The sequence below is a fragment of the Polyodon spathula genome, chromosome 5 (assembly GCF_017654505.1).
Source record: "Polyodon spathula isolate WHYD16114869_AA chromosome 5, ASM1765450v1, whole genome shotgun sequence".
In the NCBI taxonomy this organism is placed as follows: Eukaryota; Metazoa; Chordata; class Actinopteri; order Acipenseriformes; family Polyodontidae; genus Polyodon; species Polyodon spathula.
The window spans coordinates 51,436,043-51,452,074 of NC_054538.1; the positions used below are offsets into that span (position 1 = coordinate 51,436,043).

At 36.1% G+C, this 16,032-nt stretch overlaps 1 protein-coding gene across 1 annotated transcript; it reads right to left on the reverse strand.

Annotated features, from left to right (window-relative positions):
- Positions 1-898: 898 nt before the first annotated feature.
- Positions 899-15,386, reverse strand: LOC121316420 (phosphatase and actin regulator 2-like). The gene is made up of 7 exons (XM_041251492.1): positions 15,143-15,386; positions 13,882-14,026; positions 8,906-8,961; positions 6,828-6,889; positions 1,716-1,853; positions 1,476-1,552; positions 899-911 (listed from the first exon to the last, which is right to left on the reverse strand). Exons 1-7 carry the CDS (start codon positions 15,384-15,386, stop codon positions 899-901), a joined length of 735 nt encoding a protein of 244 aa, XP_041107426.1.
- Between the last annotated feature and the right edge of the window lie 646 nt (positions 15,387-16,032).

Sequence of the window (16,032 nt, forward strand, 5' to 3'; positions counted from 1 at the left end):
TTGATACTGCCAGACGTGAATATTGTACACCCTGCCAGTATGGTGCTTTACTTAGATCCAAACCCCGGAGTCTGTGACATGTGTCGCTTGCCTGATCTCAACCAAACACCACTGGCCAACACAGATTTATGATCAAGCATATGTGAATGATAATATCAAAACAATCGTGATTATGTTGAAAACAATATTAAATACTTAACAACAGAACAGTTTGACCCATCTTGCATTTCAAATGTTAATTACTCTTCCGTTGTAAATCATATGTGTATGCCCGTTTTTGACTTTTCCTAAATGTATGAATTAAATAAATACATATTCAGAAGGTGTTTGATAGCCAGAATCACACAAATTATAAAGTTAAACAGTTCGACCTAGAACCGCCACGTGGGTCAATTTGATCCATGCATTACAATACATGTTTTTTTTTGTTTTTTTTTTTTAAGATAACTTAAGATATTCTATTTTTTTTGTAAATGCAGCAAACAAGACATGCCTCCTCCTCTTAGTGCACTTTTTTTAAAAATTTAATTTCAAGCCTTTGTTTGTAGACTGACTATGAGACTGTGGATTTGTCAAGATGCCAACTCAGTGAAAGCCTAGTTGCTTATTTTTCAATGTACCTGGAAGACAACAATCCTTTGTTTTGTTCCACAAATGCAACTGGGAACATATCAGTAGGAAATATATAATCTTGTAGTCAAAAAGTAGTCATTTTGATTGGAATATGGCAAGCAGCACTCAGATGCATACAGCAAACTGAAATGACAGGTAGGATAACAACTTATGTGCCTAATATGAAAAGTATGTTATATATTCTTTTTATATTACTTTTTGAAAAAAAAAAAAAAAAAAAAAATCGGTTTTGCAGGTTTGTATGTACCAGTTTACACAACAGTGTTTAATGGAACTGTCTGTATTTACAACACAGAGACACAGTCAGCTGGCAGACGCGTACGCTCTTCCACAGAGTACAATGCAGCCATTAAACCGGAAGTAGTGTTACATTTTCTTTTCATGTGGTATTAGAAACAGTGATTTCCGTTTTATAGTTTTGTGTGCACATATAACCGTTTACACCTGTACACTGGTAATATGTACATGCCCATTTCTTTTGAAAAGTGTATTTTATTATATTATGTTATTGTTTGTAGTCATGCTGTATATGCACTCATTTTAAAAATAAAGCCTTTTGTGTTTAATTTTCCATTTAAATAGTGTTTCTGCAATGCAAATGATAGATAAGATTTTCATGAACAACACTTTTCAGTTGTACCTGATATTGTCTTTCATTTTGATATTGTCTTTCAAGTGTCAGTACTTTAACAGTAGAGAGCAAATGTTCAAGACTGGTCATGAAGCCCTGTATTTGTCCCACCAATTTCAACAGTAACATACAAAACAGAACAAAACAAGGAAAACTTCAACAATCAAAAATAGCAGAATACATAGTAAAAAAATCAAAAAAATACACCCACCTTGTGAATCGTTTACTGTCTTCGTGTACTTCCATTTCTGTGCTTTTAAACTCATTCAATTCCTTTCGGATTGCAGCCTGAAAAAAGAAGAATATTATTAGACGTCAGACTATATAGAGAATTATAACAGATGATTTTACTAATATATGCAGTTTTATCTGTTATATTTAATTCAACATTTTATTAATAACTTGTTGACTTTGAATAAAGCAAGCACCGAAAACAATGAAGAACCCTTGCCTTATCAGCAGGTGTAAGCCTTGTCCATGGCTTATCAGCTCGGCGGTCGTAATCCTTGGCATCTGTTACCTCCACGTACTCATTAAACCGGAGTATTCTACGTGCAACAAGCTCAGCAACTGTTGGCCTTAAACTAAGCTGTGGACAAACAGAAAATCAGTGGGGCTGAGGTACTACTTTGTGATAATATAAGAACCCATGAAGTGAGAGGGTTCTACCATAAAAAGTACAAATCCTAACCCAGCATCCTGCAACAACGCAAAAGCAGCAAAAAACCTTTGACAATGTAAAATGTGCATAATATCCAAGTGTTAGATGTGCCTGTGTTGTCAATCAGAAAACTGTTTCGGTGGACACAGGAGAAACATGGATAGTTTTAAATGATTCAGTAACTATGTTTCCATCAACAAGACACACATTTCTAATGAGCTTGCAACATTTTGCACACAAATATATGCAAATCCTATCGTACAAAAACAGGTTTCCAGCAAACTGGATTCCAGCAAACAAACATAAGGGCATCACAAGCTGAACACATGGTTATCAGATACATTGTATGGATCCGAACAACAAAACTAAGTTTAATGCTTTCACCAGACTAGGGTATAAACTCTAGTGAATAACTTACCTTGCGAGCATTTAATGGTGTGATAGCTCAATTAAACTCGATTTTGAGGGGTGTTTTCTTGGCCGTTTCAAAACTGATTAGAACGTTATTTCATATGCTCTGTGCCCGTGTGAAATCTGAAAATCTGAGCTTTTTTTTTAATTACAGAATCACAAAAAAATTGGTTTTGACAAATTAGTCTGAGTATCTTTTGCGCTAAAATAACTCAAAAAAGGCTGCGTGTTTAAACACCATATCTGGCAGACGGAGAGTACTCATTGGCTAAGAGTGCCTTTTTTTGGAACCAAAAAATTGTATTAAGTATTTAGCAAGTTATTAAAATACTTCTTCGCACATGCCCAGTTTACTTTTTGCTAAATCAAATTACGCATGTGCAGTCGGGCTCCACCAACAAGAGTAAGTTAGGGAGAATTAGTCAGTTTAATAGTTCTCTGTGGGTAATTTAATTTGAATTCCTTGGGTCACTTATGTCTTGTGGTTGTGGATCGTGACTATCCATTTAATTTTTAACGACGTACTATATATATTTTAAATGCTTCTAACCTTAACTCAGTCTGTGAAGCTAAACCCCGGATGCAGTACCATGATTGACAGTGCTATCTCCAATGGGGACTCCAGAAGTTGATGTAGCAACAAATTAAATTTTAAATATTTACTGCCAAGACATTAGTTAGTATATATTTAGTTTATATGCATTATATACAAACAAGCGTAACATATCTATATTCATAATACTAATATACTGCTTACGATAACGTATTACAATATAAAACGTGCATTCGATGAAGAACAGCATTTGCTCCAAAACAGGCACTGCATCCCACACTGATCCTGCATTCCTAGCAAGATCTCGCGATTTACAAAAAATAATTGTGTAAACTTATAATACAAAGCGAAAGTTGTTTAATATCATATCAGTGTTTACAAAGACACCACACACCTATTTTTACTAGTCTATAATATAAAGCCTTTAGTTCTTTAGTTTATTGCATACATTTTGCTTGTTTTATTTTTTATTTGTTACCTGCTATTTTGTCAGATTTTTAATGCATTTTCTTTTCTTTGAAATTGTATGGATTCTGTATTATATGGCCTTATATATTTTTTTTATTGTAAAAGCACTTTCCGATACTATAATTTTATGTAAAAAGGGCCCAAATGTTTATGATTTAGTTTTTATTTGCGAGCTGCAGTTGCTTCTCTTTGTTTTTTTTGCTGTTGTTTTTTTTACATCTTTTTCTTTGTAAAGAGCATTAGGATCCTTATAATGAAAGACGCTATCTAACAAAGATTATTATTATTATTATTAAATAATACATCGATGATTGAAAGCATGAAGGATGTTCTTCATTACAGTGAGTATGTGACGTCACTGCCTTGTTTGTTCCACCTCTCTGCAGCGCTGTGACAGTGAAAAATAGTTTTTGCTACCTACCGGATTTGTTTTGGAGAAACTTAACAGTGCTATGTGATGAAGAGGAACATTCAAGCCGACTTTAGTCCGGTGAAAAACGAAACTGTTACAAAGCTTTTTCTATTTTGTGGACAAAATATCTCTCTTTTCCACTTTTAAATATTCATCATTTAATCCTAACATTTTTAAACATTATACCAGACATTTAGCATATGCAAAGTAACAGTTTTTATTTTATTTTAAATGTTTAAACTATTTTTTGGGGGACCAGTTAGGGGTGAATAGTCAGATTGTTTTCCGGCATTAACATTTCTGAAAATCCAGTATTGCGCTGAATATAGCCTTGTAGCCAAATAATATTTCTGAAGAATAGGCAAGGATGGCGCTCCTGGTTTAGAGTGAGAGAATCTCCTTTTCTTCATTCTGGGCTGGGAACCTTTCATAGAAAAATCTACCCAACAGTGAGATTGGCAGCATTTTCCAGTTCAGCGTGTTCTACTATTAATTCTAATTATTGTACTGATTATTGGCAGCCTAAAACTTAGTTCCAATCTTCACATAATATAATTACTTCATAGTCCACATATCAAAAAGAACTATCATTATAGCAGTTTTCCAATTTTAAAAAAATAATGTTAATGGCTCTGGACCAAACCAATACAAATGATCACTTTCCCAAGCTCTGTTTCTTGGTACTGAAAGAACAGCTCCCCAGCTCACTGTATCATGAAAATCTAAAATAGACTGAGTCTGCAAATACTAAATCAGCTAAAGTAATGTAAGATCAATATGAATCTGGAAAATACTCAGACGTTCAGGAAAATCTTAGTCGATTTTAAATTACGGAAATGGGTTCTAGTTTAATTGTCGAAATCAATAACCACGGGAGTTCTCATTAAATTAGGGTAAACAAGTAATCATTAGTAAATTATTATAATAATAATAATAATAATAATAATAATAATAATAATAATAATAATAAAGTAGACAGAATGGCAGTCCAGTATCATATACTGAAACCTAAAAAATGATCTTTCAATCTTGCCTGGGGAAAGTGAATGGTCCAGGGATGGCAGCATAAATACATGAGGTGTGGTCAGGTAATGAAGCAATTCAAATCTACAGTGGTCAGAGATCATGCCGAGAAATGGTGGAAATATTAAACATGTCTGCAGCATGTAAGAAGCAAAATAAATAAGAGGGCAAGGTTTATGGCAGCATTAAAAACTTGGACCAAAATGACACACAGTTTGGCAAAAACTGTTGCAATTTACAAAGTAGCATCTTTAAAAAAATTGCCACAAAAATTGACCCCAATTTGACTGCCTTCCAAAGACTGCACTGCGACTGCCTTTTCAGCGAAACCCTGACATCAGATATGTGGACACTGCAATGCAAAAAAATCTGAGTGCAGCCATATTCAGTTATTTGGAAAATTAACCAAATAATTATCCAGTACAGAAAACAGTGGGGTTTAAAATGGCACGGTACATCAGTAATGCTAGCACAGCATTATGAGGTATGTTTATTTTATATAATATTAAATGCACATAATACTAACAGACTATGATATAGATTCAAATATTAGATTATAATACTGATATATATATTAAATAATATCTATATATATATATATATATATATATATAGATATATATATATATATATATATAATATATCTCAATCGTTTTCAGACTCTCGTACAAGAGCCACTTAAAGCACATGAAAGTCTCCTAAAAAGGCTCGTACGATTTTCAGCATTTTTAAAAGTACGTACAGCATCTTCAGACGAGATTTCGTCCCTGTTAAAGGCTGCACATCGCATTCAGAATCCGTAGACTCACAAAAAAAAATAAATGTTCAGACATGTTTCTCCCTGTTTGAGGCTCATCGATGCAGCGCAACATTACTTTGACTCCGAAAACCCATTGTTCTCTATTCATTGCTTTTATTTCCCTTTAAGAGTAAATAGGGGATTGAAGAATACTTATTTCTGAAAACTATGGTGGGGGCATTTATTCATGGGTTAGGGTTAGGGTTAGGGCCAATCATGGTCCTGGAGGGCTAATCCACTCCAGGTTTAACAGGTAAAATGAGATAACTACCTACTTACGGAGGCTTAACTAGTTTAATTTAACAATTCAGAACAAGGTTGGGACAAAGTAGTGAAATGGCCCTCCAGGATTGTAGACCCTGCTCTACAGCTATGGCCTAAATTTTAGCATCACCTACAATTTTAACAGTTATATGAACATAGTTTAGATCTTTTATTTAACATCATGTAATCAAACAAACTACAAAGTGGTATCGCAAGAGTCTGCCGGAAGCCATAATAGTACTACAGTATTCCATGGTAGATTTTGAAATGTTAATTTTCAGTTGTTGTTAGTTTTACAACAAGTGTATGGAAATCTACAAAGCAGTGTGTAATTCAACATGTTACTGTAACATTATTCAGCAGGTTTTTTTCGACTTTATGTTGACCATGTAAATACACCACATAACTGAAAAAACTTTGCTTGGAAAGTATTTCCACTGCATTTGTGTGCATCATTTATCGTACAGCACACATTTTTATCCACCCCTCTCAAACGCTTTTTTTTTTTTTGCATTATTAATTAACCAGATTTTGCTTGTTTCCATCCCAGTAGTTTTTTTTTTTTTAGCGCATACAAAAAGATTGATAGAAACATAGCTGGTGTATACAACAAATCATTTTTAGTGACCGTGCAGATAATGAATCTAGCGATAATTTAAAAGTTATTTGTTTTTTACAATGTTATTGGCAGTTCTTGTTTCAATATTACCACTTGTCGAGTACAGTACGCTGAGAAGTTGGGAAGTACAAGTTTAGCAGTGTAGTGCTACTGGCATTGTGAAGCTTCATCTTTCAGGGTTCAGTTCAGCGCAACACCTCATGTTTTTGTTTGCCAGTCATTGAAACAAACATCACAGCAGCCATTACAATTTTAATTAAACTCAATACTTTAGGATTGGACATATTAATATAATTTTAAAACAATCCAGGGACAACAGTTAAGATTAATATTCCAATTCCCATACAGCCCACCTTTCGAGACAGACTTCTTTTGAGCTCTTGTTTGGCCTCTTGCTCCTCTTCTTTATTTTTCTCTGTAACATTAAAACAACATTTTAAGTCCAAAACCTTATTGTTGAGTACAAAATGATTTAACAGTTGACATGAGTCAGACAAACAAAGACAGATAGATTAAAGATGCCATCTGTAACCCCAAAGAAGCAACTCAGTCTTCTTAAACTTGATTTGGAGAAACTTATTTGCAATCACAATGTTGTTAGACTGTCTCAAGTATAACCGACTACCATAAAGGAATTAATGCAAACTGAAAGGCTTATTTAAACTTGTAATGACAGCAGACCATTTTAAAAAATGAGTATGCATGTTAGCTATGAATTATTCAAAATTTCACGTGAGGCACACCAAATGAAAGTGCACGAAAGGCACCATTTGTGGAATGATTTTACTAGAGTGGTATCTATTTTAAATGATATACAATTAAACAAATACAGGGTGATTTGGGTGTGCGAAAAGCCTCTCATTAGCAGGAGGAGCTGCAGATTTTGGCAGCTATGGAGTGAACACAAAAAAAGTCCATAATGTCAAAGTGAAAAATACAATCTACAACAGTAGACAAATACAAAACAGAAAATAATTGATTGCATAAGTATTCACCCCCTAGAGTGAATATTTGGTAGAGGTACTTTTGGCAGCAATTACAGCCATGAGTCTATTTGAATAAGTCTCTACCAGCTTTGCACATCTGAACATTGCAATTTTCTCCCATTCTTCAAAATTGCTCAAGCTCCGTCAAGTTGGATGAGGACCTTTGGTGAACAGCAATTTTTAACTCTTTCCACATATTCTCAATTGGATTGAGGTCCGGGCTTTGACTGGGCCACTCCAGGACATTGACCTTTTTGTTTTTAAACCACTCCAGTGTGGCTTTGGCTGTATGTTTAGGGTCATTGTCCTGCTGGAGGATGAATCTTCTCCCACATCCCAGGTCTCTTCCAGACTTCAGCAGGTTTTCCTCCAGGATTTCTCTCTACTTTGCTGCATCCATTTTGTCTTCTATCTTCACAAGCTTTCCAGGCCCTGACGCAGAGAAGCAACTCCGTAGCATGATGCTGCCACCACCATGCTTCATGGTAGGGATGGTGTTCTCAGGATGTTGTGCGGTGTTAGGCTTGCACCAAACATAGTGCTTAGCGCTGAGGCCAAAAAACTCTATTTTCGTCTCATCAGACCATAGAATCTTCCACTTGGTCTCAGAGTCTCCCACATGCCTTCTGGCAAACTCTAGCCGAGATTTGATGTGAGTTTTTTTCAACAATGACTTTCTTTTTGCCACTCTCCCATAAAGGCCAGTTTTGTGAAGCACCTGGGCTATTGGTGCCATATGCACAGTGTCTCCCAGCTCAGCCGTGGAAGACTGTAACTTCTTTAGAGTTGCCATAGCCCTCTTGGTGGCCTCCCTGACTAGTGCCCTTCTCACCCGGATACTCAGTTTTTGAGGACAGCCTTTCCTAGACAGATTCACAGTTGTGCCATATTCTCTCCATTTCTTAATAATGGACTTTACTGTGCTCTGGGGGATATTCAATGCCTTGGAAATGTTCTTTTATCCTACACCTGATTGGTGCTTTTGAAGAACCTTATTCCGGATTTGCTTTGAATGTTCCTTTGTCTTCATGATGTAGTTTTTGTTAGGAAATGTACTAACCAACCGTGGGACCTCCCAGAGACAGGTGTATTTAACCTGAAATCATGTGAAACACCTTAATTGCACACAGGTGGACACCATTCAACTAATTATGTGACTTCTAAAGACAATTTGTTGCATCAGAGCTTATTTAGGTTAGTCATAGCAAAGGGGGTGAATAGTTATGCAATCAATTATTTTCTGTTTTATATTTGTAATTAATTTAGAACAATTTGTAGATTTTATTTTTCACTTTGACATGGACTTTGTGTTGATCAGTGGCAAAAACTCCTAATTAAATCCATTTTGATTCCATGTTGGAACACAATAAAATGTGGAAAAGTCCAAGGGGGATGAATACTTTTGAGAGCTACTGTAAAAATGTATTTAAAATAGGTCTACTCACGCTTCAGGATGTTTCTCTGTTCCAACTCTTCTGGCGTTGGTCTTTGGCTCAGGCGCCTGCCAAGAAAAAAGAAGATTAAGCTGAGTACAGTACCATTCTGAATGAAAGACTCCAGCTTTGCAGCACACTGAACATTTTTATAGCTATTGATCCCAGCAATTATAGTTCTGAGCTCAATCTAGAAGACATGACCTTTTTTAAAGACCTCAGCCTTTTCTTTTCCCCCAAAAAAGACTTAAATTTCAATGTGTAATCTTAGAAAAAGTAAACTGAGATGAGACGTAACAATATACAGCTATGGCCAAAAATACTGTTATATTAAGTCGAACATAATATTTATATAATAATCTTAACTTGAATCTTAACTCCAGAGAGAAATTATATATATATACTACATTGTCATATTATTTAACAATATGTAACTGTAGTGCTTCCCAAGTACAAAACAAAACACAACACATGCACCCATGCGCAGAGCCTGTGCTCTGCCACAATATAGATACCGCATTCTGTTGAGTCAGCGCCCAGGTTTGAACGATCGCCCCACCCCCTTTTAGATGAAATTCAAAAGTTCACCACATGAATTTCTGCTTTTTAATAACCATGTGCAAATAATATCACAAATCACGTGAATAGAAAAAACTGCCTAGAAGTAGCTGCTCTGTGCTTTAATGATTCAGGGTTATTTGGTTCAGATGACGACAATGTATTTTGGTGGTTTCGGATCAGATGATACAGACGCTGCAGTCTGATTGGTTACGCATTCCTGTTTCCATATATATAGCTTGTAACTCAGACACCATTTTTTTGTATTGATGTTGTAGTGCTACTTTTTGTGGTGTGTTTTCACAGTGGACACTTGAATTTACTTGCAGTGATTATGCAAAGCCCTTTATTTTAGTGGACCGAAAATTTCATGTGTTTATATATTTTTACTTTTACTGTAGAGACTTATTTTAGCCCTTTTCACCTACAAATGTGTTTTTTCACGATGTTGTTTTGCACTACACCCTGCAGATTTAAAGTTTAATGTTTGTTTTATGAAAATATTTAAAAAAACAAAATAGTGGACATACTGCAGCAGCTTTGAAATGTATTTCACCAGTCATTAAAATATATTAACTGCACTTCTTGATTCTTTATTGTGACTGTGTGATGTGCTCTACCTACCTACCCTGAGTGGCCAAGTTTGGGAGAATTTTAGTAATGTTTGATTTGGAGGACAGCCTTCCGTTGCCTCCGGAAAAAGGGCATGGCAATGTTGGAATGAGGTGCCTTTCCTTATTTAGTGTTCTCTAAAGACAGGCCTTTTCTGCACAAGTTCTTCAGATAACTCTTTACGTTTTCCCATATTGACTTATTGGTAATGACAGCAATCATCCTACGCCTAACCCTTTTATATGCTCTAAAAATGTTCTAGACTTTTCTAGAATTTGGTGGTTCTGTATTATCATATTGAAATGTCTACTACCTTGTAGACAATACTATCAGAGCATCAAAGGTATGAATACTTTTGAATTAACATTTTTGGAGTTTTGCCAAAAAATTGCTGAAAAATAACTGACATCGATTTCTTGTAACTTTTTCCTCATCCACAAATGCAAAACTTTTGCTATAAAAGATTTTTCCTAAAATTCTGTGTGAGAAATTTCTAAAAATTACAAATTTTCACTTCAGCTTCGCAAACCCATTCCCTCGCCCAACCCGCTCTCTTTCTAGCACTTGGTTTGCTTGTCTGTCGCTTCGAAATCATGCTCTCTTGACAGACGTGGCATATTGTTTTTTTTCTGTGATTTTCTTTATAGCTTTTATTCAAGCTTGCAATTCAACAGCTGAAATCACTCCGATCAATGTCCAATCAACTGTCTCACTAATTAGGTGATCAAGTGCATATGCTTCAGTCATAGTCACTGATGAATGATTGAGTGATTAAAAAGAAACCAAAAGCATTTTGTCAATGTCCATCATTTGCACACTTAAAATAAATGAGCCATAATAGTGATAAGTTTCTTCTGATGCTCGGTATTATATATACATAAAAATTGGGTAGAAAATCCAGAACCGGACACTCAGGTCTTTTTCGGGTAATGATAAAAAAAATAAAATAATAATTAAAAAAAAAAAAAAAAAAATTTAATGTATATGATTGTATATGATTACAATTCACGTACTATATATATATATATTTATACCATGTTTATATAAATCAGGAAAGACTCGTCATCCCCACACACATTTATAACCTTTGTAATAATCAAAATAATAATAATAATAATAATAATAATAATAATAATAATAATAATAATAATAAGTTGTGTTTATTTCTTTTTTTGTTTGTTTTGTTCTTTGAATATAATGTATAAAACAGTTGTTCATAAGAAGCCCAAAAGTGTTACTTAAGTTTGCATGAAAGAAAAAAAAAAAATCCATTTCTTTTTGGCATTATTATTGTAAAATAAATGTTCATATGTATATACATATATAATTAGCTTCGATTTTTCAGATGTTTATGTAACATACTCAATAAAATTTTTTTTTAAAAATCCTCTCCTTTCGTTATACATTTTATAGTGGCTTTGAATACAGCCGTCAGAAAGGCGGAGATGCATGGTTACGCAGCAGCTCTGCAAGCACCATTCTCCGATGGGAAACAGCTGCCCAGAGCTTCTCCAGCTGTTCGGTCTGCCGATCTAATGGATCGGTGACTATTCCTCTTCCTTGGAGAAGAAGGAGAGGCAGAGGAGGATGAGTAAGACAGTGAATATGACTTCCTACATGGGGTCTTTCCCCGGTCATGTTGCCTGCTCGCCCTTGGCACAGAGTTAAATGGAGAGGACAAAGCCACCTCTTTAACAGAGGGTGATGGGTAAACACACTGTAATGGAGTAATGGACACCGAGCGATCTGTAGAGCTGCAAGACATACATTTCTCCAGTGTGCGCTTAGAGAAACTTGTAGAAACTGCGGTTGGTTAGTGCCTCTTTGGCATGCTCTGGCCCCAGGCAGGAAGAACACCTGCTGTACTTATCCTCAATTGGCAGACTGGCCTTGTACAAGTCACAAGGATAAAACCCAGGCATGATGCAAGCAACAATGCAGTGTACAGTAATGTATAGCTGCTGCCAGTCTGCTAAAACAGACATGGAGCGGGTCAAGACCCGATCAGAGTACTCAGACCGAGTCGGTACAGTATGGTACCGGGATGGAACCAAGGCGGTACAGGAACGGTGCTGGGGCGGTTCAGTGCCTTAGCATCGGGTTGGTAAGGTACTGGTGAGGAACTTGAATCGAACCGGTTGGTTCTGTGCCTAAGTGCCGGGTCGGTACGGTGCCGTCGGTATGGAACCGAGTTTTGAGCCAGAACAGTACCAGTCAGTTTGGTGACTTGCACTGGGTCTGTACAGGGTCAGAAACGGAGTTGGTCGGTGACCTCGGCAAGGGTCTACTCAGCTTGTGTTACTGCAGGAAGCAGTATACAGGGATGCCCACCTGTATAAGCTTCTGGCAAAACCACACAGTCAGTACGAACACAAGACTGAGGGAAGCCTGCTTGTTAGAGTCCTAACAGCCTTCGCAATGGTGCTGCAAGCAGTCACCAAGAAGGCAACGAGATACTGTGGGAGAGACTGCAAGCATTCTCAGCCGAAGCGCCTATCTCGGTCAATGCAGAGCTGCTGAGCCCAACAGAGCTGCTGAGCCAAGCAGCTGTGCTTGTTTTTCTGGAAAAAAAGACACACAAGAAACATATTCTCACTAAATACAGTAATACAACAATTAAAATTCAGAAAATACAATATACATTTTTTATTTGAACTCCAGTCAGAGCTAAGCAGCCTTTGAGGTGAGCACAAGTCAGCTGACTCAAGTTGTTTGGTCCCTGGGAAGGGCCGGCACAAGCCGCTGGCTTCATGCGGGGCACAAGGCCGTTGTGAAACGTATCACACAGGCTGTATGCAAAAATTATGTGTAATTAGTAAAACTAATACCACATCAATAATTATCATCATATTAATTTGTGTAAGACACAAATAGTGAATAATATACTCAGATAAAAACAAGAAGTACTTTCTGTATAGGCTCTCCTGTCAGATCAGTCCTCTGAAACACCCGTGCATGCAGTCTTCTTATGCCCTCGGGGGCGGGCATGACTGCATCACAGGCTCGGTGAAGCAGCTTTGATATATCTTATTCAAGTTTCAGGGTCTTTAAGCAGTATACACCCTTTAGGTAATGGTTACATTTCGTACTTGAAACGGAACTCTGGATTAATACTTTCTCAAAAATACAACAAACTAAAAACCTTTTTTTTTAAATTTCTTCACTATCTGGTACACAATGACCCACGTCAAGAGATCTGATCGATAATACATGTTTTATTTAGTGTAAATCCATTAAACAGGGTTGAAGTTATTATAGTTATTATATAGGAAACTGCTGTCCATCACAGTGACTGGTCACTAGATGTTTTACCAGTCACATCATCATCATTCGTGTGACACTGTCCATTCTTAAATCAATACACATACATGTAGTTATGGAGAATAAATAGGCCTATTTAAAAAAAAAAAGAAACACACACACACACACACACACACACACACACACACACACACACACACACACACACACACACACATACACACACACAACAAGAAGCTCAATGAAAGAAAATAGGTTTATAGTCACAAGCACTTGTATCTGGAAACAGCATCTAGAAGCTTCCAATGGACTAAATATAAAAACAGCAACTAGCAGAACTATAATGGCAGCAAAAATCAGCTTTTTGAATACTATTGAATAGTGTTCTTGAATACCATTTATTTTATGCTAAAGCACCAGCCAAAAAGATAAAGTAGACTTGGTACTGACTTATTTTTAGTTTCGGACAGTGGATATCACTGAGAGGAGAGTTAATGTATTACTAAAATAAAATGGTAAAAAAATCCCACATTTATTGAGAATTGGGAATGTCTTACCTCACCAGTTGCTGTCGAATTTCCTGTTTTACTTCTTCTGAAGTTCGTGGCAAAATGTTCTTGTCTTCAAGCTCTTTTTTGCTTGGTCTTTTGCCGAGTTTAATAGTTAAAGTGTCTTTCCGATGGATTTTATTTGCAAGTGAACCTGAAAAACATTGAAACTTCATTAGGATTTGTACACAAATAATGGGATCCTTTCACAACATATAAAAGCTCACAACAGTCTAAAACAGTTTCATGAAAAAGTCTGGGAGTGCCTTTGAAAAAACATTTTTTAAAATAATGAGTTAAAGCTTGTGGATGGCTGGGGAGGACAGTGTTTCATACAATAACACAGGGTGGTATTTCAAGTTTTGTAAAATAATAACATACCTGAAACCATGTAGTTAACATACCTGTTATCATGCTTATTTATTTTTTTAACAGAGAGCAGCAGTACAAGCGCCCTACAGATGCGATTCTCATCTGTTTAAAACTAGAAGTATTTTTCAATGTCTTAAATGTTGGAATGGCTTCAGATTTACTACACATAGTATTTTGGAGTGTGGACTCCACCCCCGATTGATAAAGTGTAAATGGTCTCCTAATGGTCACATTATGAATGCAACATTCAGCTTGTAGAGGTGTGAGTGGCTAGCTAATCACATAGACACACATAAAAAAGAAAAATAAATAAGTAAAAATAGTTGGTAAAAGAGAGAAATAAAGATAAAGATGAAAACATGAGGGAGGGCTGTAGATAGTGGTCTTAAAATGGAAAAGGTTTTCTGGTGTAGTGGTGTTATTTTGTTAACTCTCAATGGGCTATCTGTTATTCATGCCATTGCTTGTTGCTCTCTGGTCTTTCTTTCATCAAGCGTTTTGATATAAAACTGAAATGCATGCACGTTGGTTGGAGTGCAATGAGACGAGTGGTTTTGGACTCCCAGTGCTTATGCTGCACAACTCCGATGGCTACTGATTTGCTAGTTTCACCAATATACTTTGCCACATCACAATGCAACATGCTTCCCTAGTTTCTATCTGCACACAGTTCAGAAAATAATACATTTACTTTGCCTAAAAGAAAAATTAATATATACTTTGCAATATTTAACTCCTTACCTATTTAATAGATGTGTAATCGCCATTATTCTCCATCACTGTTTACCACTCTATTCACATTGCTCCTTTTCACTTCTAAAAACTGAATGTCTAAAATAGGTGGGATTGAAAAATTACCGGGCATTTATATTGGAAATTAAATATTTTGAAACCGTACTTGAAGTGTATTCGTCATCCTCATCTTCCTCATCTCTGTAAAGTATAGGACCATCCGAGTCAGAATCGCTCATTTGATGTTCTATGTTCTCATCATTCGGTATCACTGTAACCTCAGGAGACGTGTGTACTAACACCTGGTGTGCCGGGCCAGATGATTCTTCCACCTCATCACTCGAGGAGCTGTGAGAAAACAAATAACAGAGCCACGGAAACCAGATCGTTAAGTAAAGTGCTTTGTTCATACTAATAGTTTGACTTAGCATTGATGCCGTCAAGGTGGGTTGACAATCTCAATTTGAACAAGGGACAACCAGGAAAAATAAACAAACAAAAAAAAAAAACATTGTTTGCCAACACTCCAGCACTGTGTGTTGTGTTGATATGAATAAAATGTCACATTCTTATTTGATTATCATATAGGCATTTATCAACGATGCATTGACGTTTTATTTGTCAAAAACTTATATTCAAATTAAAACACTTCCGATTAGAAAAAAAAAAATACAAAGGACTTGAGTCCCTGAATTGATAATCATCTCCTTTTATAAAAAAAATATGCACATGTGCATTGATACCCCAAATATGATTCAATTACTCCCAATGCTGAATGACAGAGGATTTTTTTTTTTTTTTGACACCCCAAAACTTTTGTGTCCTTGGCAGACATTAGCCAGAAGCCTATTTTTGCTGAAAAATGTCATACCCAGTCATTGCGTATTGGTAGTAAGTGGATCATATTTAGGATGCCGCTGCACACGAGACAAACTGCTCATTTAAATATTGTGCATATTTTTAAAGAGGAGGCAATTCAGGGGTTCCAAGATATTTAGGCAGTACATGGTTTTTGAGTAAAAGTGGGCAATACAATCCCCATCCCAAGTTGTTATG